General features: G+C 42.2%; 2 protein-coding genes across 2 annotated transcripts in view; both read left to right on the forward strand.

The window, feature by feature from the left end:
• Positions 1-287, forward strand: part of ccdc135 (coiled-coil domain containing 135) — a gene marked incomplete at both ends in the record, with an annotated part of 9,732 nt that extends 9,445 nt beyond the window's left edge. Inside the window, one exon of the mRNA XM_080762255.1 lies at positions 203-287. Coding sequence (XP_080618381.1) covers positions 203-287 — 85 coding nt within the window. The remainder of the gene's footprint in view (positions 1-202) is intronic.
• Positions 288-1,733: 1,446 nt separating this feature from the next.
• On the forward strand, positions 1,734-10,914 carry uba2 (ubiquitin-like modifier activating enzyme 2). Its single transcript, XM_080761130.1, has 17 exons — positions 1,734-1,993; positions 2,989-3,072; positions 3,778-3,848; positions 4,006-4,070; positions 4,276-4,376; positions 4,888-5,009; positions 5,360-5,427; positions 5,551-5,672; positions 6,411-6,510; positions 7,079-7,230; positions 7,412-7,505; positions 7,753-7,865; positions 8,057-8,212; positions 8,489-8,585; positions 9,446-9,551; positions 10,019-10,164; positions 10,615-10,914. The coding sequence occupies exons 1-17, from the start codon at positions 1,853-1,855 to the stop codon at positions 10,839-10,841; spliced, it is 1,965 nt and encodes a 654-aa protein (XP_080617256.1). The 5' UTR covers positions 1,734-1,852; the 3' UTR covers positions 10,842-10,914.
• Positions 10,915-11,470: the final 556 nt, after the last annotated feature.

The raw sequence follows: 11,470 nt of genomic DNA on the forward strand, positions 1-11,470 counted from the left end.
CGCATGCGCATGCACGCACACACACACACACACACACACACACACACACACACACACACACACACACACACACACACACACACACACACACACACACACTATAATTTACATAATATGCTTCTAATATTATTTTTAATTTAATATCATTTTAAAGGTATATGTAATATTACACAAAGCAGTCTCAGCATGTCCTGTTTTGCAGACACAAGGACACGGCTCCTCAGAAGTACCTGGCTCTTGACGAGAAGCTGAGACGAGACCCTCGTTTGGCCCCTCACCTGCTTTGAGGATGCATTTTACATACAATAATGTGAAGAAGACTGAAGAAGAAAACTTGGAGAGTATTTAACCTATTTAACCTGAACCTGGAGGCCCCCAAAACCTGTCCACATTTATGTCAAAATAGTAGTAAGTAGTTTTTGCAGTGGTTCCCAAACTTTTCAGGTCGAGACCCAAAATAAAGATTAGACGTTTGCCCGGGACCCAAACTTGTGAAAACAGCAGATATTATCACTACTTCTTAATGATTCATATTTTTTTATTTATGCTATTTCTTAGATTTGTTTGTTTGTTTTAAAATATATAAACTTATTTAAATATTCTTTCAATTTCAAAATGATCTTTTAAATGTAGGAAAAGAAAATAGGATGTTTACTCAAGTTGTGACACATAAACATTGGTCTGTGACCCACGAATATTTGGGAACCAGTGCTCTACAGTGCATGTGTTTGGCACTCCATCCAGTCTACTGTACATACTTATGAAATAAAGGCATAGTTTGACAGCACTGGCAGTTTTAATTCTGTGTTAGGAAACAGCCTAGGACATATATATTATGTAACCTAACTATTCTAATATGGCAGAATAATTGGTAAACTTGATACATTGGTAGGTTTGCACATCATCCACCTCAACAGCAGAAGGCTCTTTCATAAGATAGACAAAATTTGATTACTGTCCAAATCAAATAAGGCTAGGTTATTTAGTTTTATGGAAACATGGCTGGACAGCTCTATAAATGATGCAGAAATCTAATTAGAAAATGACAGTCATTAGGAAAGATAGGAACCACAAATGAAGCGATGTCTATCTACAACAGTATATATATGATCAGAAATAGGTTTCAATGTTAAATCTGATCACATCTGATCACTGTACAGTGTATATAGCTGGACATATTGCCAAAAACCGAAACCCATTTTAATTTAACCAGAGCCTGCTATAGACCAAAACAAGTTCTATGAACTTTTAGAAGAAACTTGCACAAACTCGGATCACAGGTGATTATGATTATGTAGTTTTGTTGAGAAAACCTGTTTTTCCGATCTGTCTTTAACAAACATTAACCATATGTATTTGATTAGGTAACTGTATTTTTCCTTGCTACCCACCCACACACACACACACACACACACACACGCTTTAAGATTTAGGCAAAGATCCACTCTCGTAGATGTATGTCAGAATCGATAAATACATGTACGAGAGTCTAAATCTTAGGCTAAATTCCCCCTAGCTTTGATGTTGTACTGTTGTATTAATAACTTAGTTTTTTGTGTTTGTAACTTTGTATTCTAAAGTAGGCCTATATCATGAATGACTGTTATAAAGATTTGTAAAAAAAAAACACCACCCCCGTCCGATAGGTGGCGCTATTCAACGATCCAACATAGTAATGTAACGTTATGCCGGCGATTCGTTGTTTCTTCTTCCCCCTTCAGTCAGACAGAAGCTAGCAGAATTAGCATTAGCATTATAGTAGCCTGCTGCTGGAGGCTAACCGGTGTGTTGTGAATGCCGCTTCTAGCTGTCTGTCTGTCTCCGTGTCTCGATCAACATTAACAACAACATCATGGTACAACTGGTGGGTTCTCTGCGCAAAGAGCTCGCGGACTCCCTGACCACCTGCCGCGTGCTGGTGGTCGGAGCGGGAGGGATCGGCTGCGAGCTGCTGAAGAACCTCGTCCTCACCGGCTTCAAGAACATAGAAGTGGTCGGTAGATGTTCATGTTCTTCTGAATGGATTCTTAACGCTAGCTAGGCTAGCCGGTGGCTAACGTGTGTGTGTGTTATGTCTTTGTGTGAGTGAGCGAGGCTCCGCGTACTAGAGGAGGGCCGTGGTGCATGTTGTGAGTTGCAGCCGGAAAATAGCCGATGTACAAGCTCGCCAGGCGTTGCGAATGCGACGCCTGGCGAGCTTGTAGATCTGCTATTTTTTCGGCTGTTTGAGCGTTAGCTAGCTCACTCACTTCTAGGCGGGCTCGGGGTATTTGCAGAAGGCTCATGTTATTGTGATGGAAATGCAAACCCATTGATTGATTGATTCAGTACTTTTAACAGTTCGCAGAAAAAAGCACAGGAAAAGTACAGTTCAATAAAGCTCTGATATTAAAGTGGATTTATAGCCCAAGAAAGCACTATGCATGGCTTGTTTCCATTGGGGTTCTTCATATTCAATTAATCTGAACATTAATGCTAGAGAGATGCGCATCGTTTATTTTATTCATGATTTCCCTACAAAGCGCATCATCATTGCAGGGAACGCTGAATAGTATCATTGTGAATGGTTGTGGTTTAAGGCTCATTGTAAGAACCTCCCAGGAATTAACCTGGTTCAATTGGGCGCCATGGCATGTACACAAGACACGCAATTTCTTTGTGGGTTTTATCTGGTTGTTTATATTTGGCATGGCAGGGTATGTTTCCCAGAGGTTGGGTTTTGGTGTAATAAATGATGAACGATTATGTTTACTACAGTACGCCCTTTAAGTGTGGCTGGTGTGTTTGTGTCCAGCACTTATTGTAGCCTGAGTGAGTGAGTGAGTGCATTTCTGTTTACACTAGTGATCAACAGTAGACTTGCCGGTTTGAAAGTCCCTCAGAGGCTCAGCTAGAGTGTGTGTGCGTGCGCGCGCGCGTTCTCTCTTAACGTGCCATTAGTCATTCACAGAACTGAAGAACCTTTTATGTTTCTTGCTTTTTCTTCAGATCGACTTGGACATCATTGATGTCAGCAACCTCAACCGGCAGTTCCTTTTTCAAAAGAAACATGTGGGCAAGTCTAAAGCGCAGGTGTGTATAGTAGAAACTCCTCTGTAGCTGCCTGTTTGTTTAGAACGCAACACATGGCTGCAATTTGCAACACTAGATTTATTTTTAATAATGGGTTGACTCTAGAGTTGCAACACCAGCCATTGACAGCCCATTCATCCAAACAGAAAAGTCAGATCTGATTGTATTAAACAACGTTAAACTCACCAACATTGCAGCTCTACGGGAAGCTTGAATTATACTCTTTTAATCTGTTTGTTGAATATAAATCAACCGTAGACATTAATATGAGCTACTTTCTGTCAAGAAATTCTGTGCATGTGATTTTTTTTTCTCGTTTTCATTAATGCATGGAGCTGTATGCTGCTTCCTGCAAATTCGAAACAGGTGGTAACGCTATGGCCTTTGAGTGACAGCTCAGTGGCCTAGTTGTGGTTAAGAGTGTCTACCCTGAAACTGGGAGGTCAGGATTCGATCCCCGGCCGGGTCATACCAAAGACTGAAAGAAATGGGACCCAAAGACTCCCAGCGTTGAACTCAGCATCAAGGGTTGGATTGGGGGGGTTAGATCAACTACAAGTGATTCCTGAGCACAGCACGGCTGAGGATCACCGTTCCAAGAGATGTGACCAATAATGACAGGCCTTTAACCTTTTTAATAACAAATGTGTTATGTTTTCTCCATCAGTAACAGTCTGTCTCTCTCTATCTCTGTCTGCTCTGCAGGTGGCCAAAGAGAGTGTCTTGCAGTTCTGCCCCACAGCAAACATCACGGCCTACCATGACAGCATCATGAAGTAAGGCTATCCTCTTATATTGTTTCAGTCCTTCTGTTGTTAAGTCCAGAGGGCCCAAATGTATTCTACTCCACATGATGGTTATTTTTGAGGCACGTTAGCCCCTCCTATGTACAGCTTTGATTTTTTATTATTGTCCATTTGTTCCCCATGACAGCCCTGAATACAACACAGAGTTCTTCAAAAGCTTCATACTGGTCATGAACGCTTTGGATAACAGAGGTAACTAACTACGCCACCTCAACTCACGTGCTGCTCATCTCAGCTATTCTCATTCTTAAAGCTCCACTCACCCATTTATTTATTCATTCATTCTTACCTCTCGTCTATTCTCATCTCATTCTCTAAGCTCACCTCACCTCACTCAATCATTTATTAATTTAGTCATAACTCATAGCACTAAGTCCTCCATCTTCTGTTGCCTCAGCGGCCCGTAACCACGTGAACAGGATGTGTCTGGCAGCCGACATCCCCTTGATAGAGAGCGGCACTGCTGGCTACCTGGGACAGGTCACTGTCATCAAAAAGGTAATGCACATGACATGTCCGTATTGCTAGTGAGGATATCTTGTATTAACCACTATTATGCTTTGTTGCACACGGACAGCGAAAAATGGCTAATCTACAAGTTTGCACTTCGCCCTGTTGTGAGCTTGTACATCTCCTGTTTTCGAAGAATAAAAAGTTCGTTAAGTTTGCCTATAATAGGGGGATGCCAGGTTGAATGTGCTTAACTTGCACTTTTGGGATAAAACGCCACAAAAAGTGTAATAAGCACTAGATAGACTCATTATTAATTTTTTTATTGACCATCTGTCTTTGATTTAATAGCCGATTGAGGTGCCTGTACCTGCTCCTGCCCTGGACATACCTTTTTTCTTTTTAATATTTTACCTTTAAACACAACTTCTTGCCAAATATAATCTTATATTAAAATATTCCCCAGTGCAAGACTGCAGGATGACCACTGCTCCACCTCATACTGTATGTGCTAAGGTGGTTGAGGCACCCTCTTTGACGTTCTATAACTCTCTAACAGGGACTGACCGAGTGCTATGAGTGCCAACCTAAGCCCACTCAGAAGACTTTCCCAGGGTGCACCATCAGAAACACACCCTCTGAGCCCATCCACTGCATTGTATGGGCCAAGTACCTCTTCAAGTAAGGTTTACTTCAGATCAATTCAATTAATACAAAAATGAAATGTGTATTACGCTGATGTTGACTACTCAGCCCGATCGCATAGCAACCCATGGCTATTTATATGTAGCATAACTTAATAAATATAAACCCTTAAAAGACGAGTATACTCGAATCGGATTAGAACCCGGCAGGTGGAACAAATTAGCAGTAGTATCTTGGACATCGTGTCAGGTAGAGCCAGTCTTGTAGATGGAGGGCATTGAGGTCAAGTCAGCCACTTACCGTAGTTACTCCTGTAGACTGCATTGATGGAAATGAGGTCCAGTTGTCTTTGCTGACCGTGCATTGTCTTTCTACGCCAACCACAGTCAGTTGTTCGGAGAGGAGGACGCAGATCAGGAGGTGTCACCCGACACGGCAGACCCAGAGCTCTCATGTGAGTACAAGATATTTTTGTCAGTCACATTGTACACTGTATTATGGATAATCTCTCCCAGAATAAAAAAAATTATTATGGATATTGGACATCCAGTGACAAGTAGATTGTGTCTTTATTCAGGGAACGTTGAAGAGGCAGCAGCTCGTGCCACAGCCTCAGAAAAAGACGGGGACATCAGACGTGTGTCCACCAAGGAATGGGCCCGGTCCACAGGCTACGACGCTGTCAAACTCTTCACCAAGGTAAGGAATGGGCCCGGTCCACAGGCTACGACGCTGTGAAACGCTTCACCAAGGTAAGGAATGGGCCCGGTCCACAGGCTACGACGCTGTGAAACGCTTCACCAAGGTAAGGAATGGGCCCGGTCCACAGGCTACGACGCTGTGAAACGCTTCACCAAGGTAAGGAATGGGCCCGGTCCACAGGCTACGACGCTGTGAAACGCTTCACCAAGGTAAGGAATGGGCCCGGTCCACAGGCTACGACGCTGTGAAACGCTTCACCAAGGTAAGGAATGGGCCCGGTCCACAGGCTACGAGGCTGTCAAACTCTTCACCAAGGTAAGGAATGGGCTCGGTCCACAGGCTACGACTCTGTCAAACTCTTCACCAAGGTAAGGAATGGGCCCGGTCCACAGGCTACGACTCTGTCAAACTCTTCACCAAGGTAAGGAATGGGCTCGGTCCACAGGCTACGACTCTGTCAAACTCTTCACCAAGGTAAGGAATGGGCTCGGTCCACAGGCTACGACTCTGTCAAACTCTTCACCAAGGTAAGGAATGGGCCCGGTCCACAGGCTACGACGCTGTCAAACTAATTAAAAAAAAACGCTGTTTTTATTCACAGTAAAAATAATGGTTGATATATTGGGCGGAATCTATACGAGACCTTTACTCATGTGTGTGAAATTACAACCCGGTAACCAAGTCACAATGACATTACTTACGTTATTTGTTCTTGCTTTATTCTCTCCTCTCCAGCTTTTCAAAGATGACATCAGTTATCTGCTGACCATGGACAAACTGTGGAAGAAGAGGAAAGCTCCACTTCCTCTTGACTGGAAGCAGCTTCAGAAGAATGGTATGTCTTATTTACCCGTTTATTTGACTGACTGGCGGTGTGGCTGGTCTGTCTAGAATAGAGCGTCACAGTCCCGCCCCCTCGAGAGACCCGGAAAATAAATCGCCGTTCATTTTCCTTATAGAATTATTTAAAGACGTTTACGCCGCGGACAAAGCCAATCTGACCACATTAATTAATAATTCCAATTTATAAATTATTCATAAATTATTGTGGAGATTGCGAGGTTTTGCTGAGATTTTGTGCATTTTAAAAGCTATAATAAGCCAGATGCAATTAATTGCCCGCATTATTTCACCCGCGGTTTATCCAATATTAATTTAAAATATATTTGAATGACCCAAATCCACCCTAAACTGCGGTTATGCGCAGCTAAATCCGCCATCCTCAGGTTTCTAACTTGCATCCATGTTAAACCTTATTTTTTTGGGGCAGATAAAAAACAGTTCAAACTGGGAACCTTTTCGTTCCCATGCGGCCACTCTACTCACTGAGCCCACTGCAGCTCATGGGGTTAATGTGTGTGCGTCTGACTGGTTGCATGCGTGCGTGCGTGCTTCTGCATCAGCTCTTCCTCAGGAGGACACTCCGGGGACGGGTCTCAAGGACCAGCAGGTGCTGGGCGTCTGGGGCTCCTGCCAGCTGTTCAAGCACAGTGTGGAGACGCTGCGCGCACAGCTCAAGAACAAGGGAGACGGGGCCGAGCTTGTTTGGGACAAGGCAAGACTCGACACACACACACACACACACACACACCAGCACAAATGTACAGATTGCACAAATGCAAGCGAATTACAGAATTATTATTTATTATAATACAGTATCCTATCCTCACACACTGCAATAATTTCACCGTAGCAAAAGTCTATACAACCCTTCTCTGCACTATGCTGCTTTCCAGGATGACACTCCAGCGATGGACTTTGTTACTTCTGCAGCCAACCTGCGCATGCACATCTTCAGCATGAACATGAAGAGTCGCTTTGATGTCAAGTGTGAGTTGGTATTTACCTCTTTGTCTACGGGTCCCTCAGGGCTCTATACTTGGTTTTTTCCATACCTACACCAAATCTCTTCACCGAAAAGCAGGCAAAAAAAGGCAGATCTGCAAGACCGCGCATCACAAGCGTGTTTTATTTATATACATTCTTGATAAAGGGGTCTTATTGTGTTTATTTGTGGATTTTATTATGTTAATCTATTTGTTAATCTGTCTTATTTGTTAATTTGATTGTGTTGCAGCCATGGCAGGTAACATCATCCCAGCCATTGCTACAACCAACGCTGTCATCGCTGGACTCATTGTTCTGGAGGGCCTCAAGATCCTCGCTGGAGAACTGGAATCCTGCCGAACAGTCAGTTCACTTAATATGCACTCATATTTTGCAGCTTTCTTTTGCTGTGCACAACTTCTATGATGAGAAAATATTCTAGCCAATTTGTCCCTTCTCTCTACAAAGAAAAGCAAATTGTGCAGAACATACAAAGAAAAAAAAAAACCTAATAATGTTTGCAGCGGTTTAGCTAACATCTATTGTGTCTCCAGATCTTCCTGAACAAGCTGCCTAACCTCAGAAAGAAACTGCTGGTACCATGTGTGCTGGACCGTCCCAGCAAAAACTGCTACGTGTGTGCAAGCAGGCCCGAAGTCACCGTCAAACTCAACGTCCATAAAACCATGGTTATCTCTTTGCAAGATAAGGTAATAACGGCCTCTGTCTATAAACGCATACAATTTACTCATACATCAAAAGGCCCCAAAAATCCTTAAACCCTATGTATGGTTCTCAATTGATGCGTTTGTGTGTAACATAAGTGTGATTCTAGATGTGTTTATGTATGATTCTATAATAATTACTACATTAAATTGGAGTGTTAATTAATTAATGAAAAATAAAAAAATTGTTTCCATTGCATTCCTATGTATTCTTATATCTTCATTCTTAGATTTTATATTTTTCTTTTGATCTGTGTTCAGATCCTAAAGGAGAGGTTTGGCATGGTGGCCCCCGATGTTAATATTGAAGATGGGAAAGGAACCATCCTCATCTCCTCGGAGGAGGGAGATACTGAAGGTAAAATGTAATTCATTAACGTAATTGAGGCTATCGTGTAAGGAAAAGCGAGAGTCCGGGATGAGAAACTGAAAGAGGATTGAAGTGAGGTCAGAGAAAGGAGGAATGATGAGGAAGCATTCTGTACTGCAAATCCCTAATGTGACACAAGAGGGTGCTCAAGCAGCACGTGAAACTGCACCACAACACACACTTTGGTCAATGGGTGGGAATATTTCAGGAGTAAAAAACTAGATCCAATGGAAATTTGAATGGACCATTCTCCACGATTAAAACTATATATAAATAAATTACATGGAGAGGACGAATCACTAACTATAATTGTTTAGATGATCTGAGGAATTTGTTAAATGTGTTACTATTTTAAATGTAGGGCAGCAAATGCAACTTGGGGTATTTAAACACTAGTCCATATCTTAATGATATCAATGTCTTTTTGCCATTATTATAATATGGAAATTACATTATAATTATACATTATAATATACAAATTACAAGTGTTGGAAAAAGTACTGGTAGCACAATGGAACTACACTGCACTGTATTAGGACTTGTTACAATATAAATGAATTGTAATTGTCTAGCAAACAAAATCAGTGAAGAGAACATTCAGAGAGAATGCTGGTTCTTGGAGCCTGGAGGCAGTCTTTTTGTATCCACGTTAGGCTGTGATATTGGTTTTAGTTCACTTGACCCTTTTTAGAAGGAAAAAAAAACAATCTAATGTATACTGCAAAATGTCAGGCTCTGCGTCTGGTTTCCATTGCGGGCTCATTTAGTGTTATCCATTGGTGTCAGATGTCAGTGGAACGACCTAATATATCAGTGTTTTGAGTCATATTCTGTCCATTTCCTCACAGCCAACAACAACAAGTTCCTGTCGGACTTTGGAATCCGTAACTGCAGCCGTCTGCAAGCTGATGACTTCCTCCAGGACTACACACTCATCATCAATATTATACACACGTATGTCTGTGTGTCTGTGTCTGTCTGTGTGCACGTGCACTATAAAGTCTTTTTGATTCCATCATCATGTCTTCTTTGGAGGCATGTTGCACAGAGAAAACATGCTCTCAATGAGTCGCGCATCGAGAGCTTGTAGATTGTCTATTTTCGGTTATTTTAGGGCATTTGATGTGGTCAAACTAACAGCGTCTTCCATCGGTCGGAAGCCTCAATTTTGTGATTTCATTAACCTGGCTGACAGCAGGGACAATATTACTAAAACATGATTGATCGTTTAGGAATCAGCGCTAGTGTGTGGTGAGGCTCCTTTCATGCTGTCTCACACATATTTAGGACATGCAAAAATTTTCAGTTGTGAGATTTTATTTAGCTTTATTCCATGTGTGCGCTTACGTGTTTTTTTTGTTTGTTTTACTAGGTATTATTGTTAGTGGGTAGAATTAAACGGCTATGTTTGTGTGCTCCAGTGAGGAACTAGAGAGGGATGTGGAGTTCGAGGTTGTGGGCGATGCACCTGACAAAGCTCCGCCCCCGTCCACCAACCAGGAAGAGGCCAACAGCAGCATTGCCAATGGAAACAAAGACTCCGCCCAGCCCTCCACCTCCTCTAAAGGTTGGCACAGTGAATGTCTATACCAGTATTCTCATGGCTAATATTGCCCCAATAGAGAACATTAGTGAATTTACCTTGTTGCATTAACCGAGATCGCCTTTAGACGCCTCCCAGTCCAAACGCTCTCTGCACCGAGTTCGCCTTTTGACGCATATTTTAATATAAACGGTTCAAAACTGTACGTGCTCATAACACTCCGGGTGTCTTCTCTTTTTTTATTTTCGTGCACAGAGCCAAGAACACTCGTCTTTTCATTGAGTCACATCTCGCTCATTTCTAACATTTCAAAGTGCTGTGTGATCATCGGAATTCAAGCTTTCATTTGGTATATAGATTGTGCGTGCAGGTCGTCTCTACGAAACGGTATAAAGCGAAAATGAAAATTTCGGGAAATCGGGAAATTAAACCCCATATAGCCTCCCATTAAATGGCTCTCTTCCTGCTCTGTAGCTGCAGCAGAGGCAGATGATGTCATGATCGTGGACTCCGATGACGAGGAGCAGGGGGCGTCGTCGTCCAGCGCAGCGACCAGTGCTGGCACCAAGAGAAAACACCAGGACGCCGAGACCGGCGAGTCCTCCTCCTCCAAACGTCTACGCACCAACCAATCAAGCGGAGCCGCCGCCGCCGCCACTGCCGATGATGATTCTGATGATGACATCATTGCTCTCGACTAACCCTCCCATTCAACTTCGTCTAGAAACTTTCTTTTTACATGGTTTTCGACTCAAAAAGGAAAAAAAAAGAAAACACGTTCACAAAAGAAAAGAAACTCTTTACAGAAGTTTCAACTGTTAATGGTCCGTCTTTCATCCCAGCTCTGTGGTCATGTTTTCATACTCCAGATTATTCCAGACATGATGCTGTAAATAGATTCTGTATGTACAGAAATCCTGTTTCCCCCATTTAACTTTTTTTGTTTGTTTGTTCTTATTCTTTCTCGTCCCTATAAAAGGCTTCTTTCCAGATAGTAAAAATGCTTTTTGATTTGTTTTGTATTCTTTTTTTTTTATATATATATATACAACTGTACTGTATTTCTCATGCCACACAAGTCAGGGTGTTTTTCTGTGCAACGTTGTCAGGCTAAAGAAAAAGATTAAAAACCAAAACCTTTTCCTGTTTTTTAGTATTGGTCTCGGTGTGTCGGAAGTGAAAGTAACAGACATATTAGTTTGCCACTGACTAGACTACAGAGAAACGGTATTACTGTTGCCAGGGGTTATTTTGGCTGCTTAGTTGACTTGGCACAGCTATTGATGGACAGTTTGATAAGCAACATGATTATAGTTATTGCCCCAAAAGT

This window comes from Protomyctophum bolini, assembly GCF_963924005.1.
Source record: "Protomyctophum bolini genome assembly, chromosome: 4".
NCBI classification, from domain to species: domain Eukaryota; kingdom Metazoa; phylum Chordata; class Actinopteri; order Myctophiformes; family Myctophidae; genus Protomyctophum; species Protomyctophum bolini.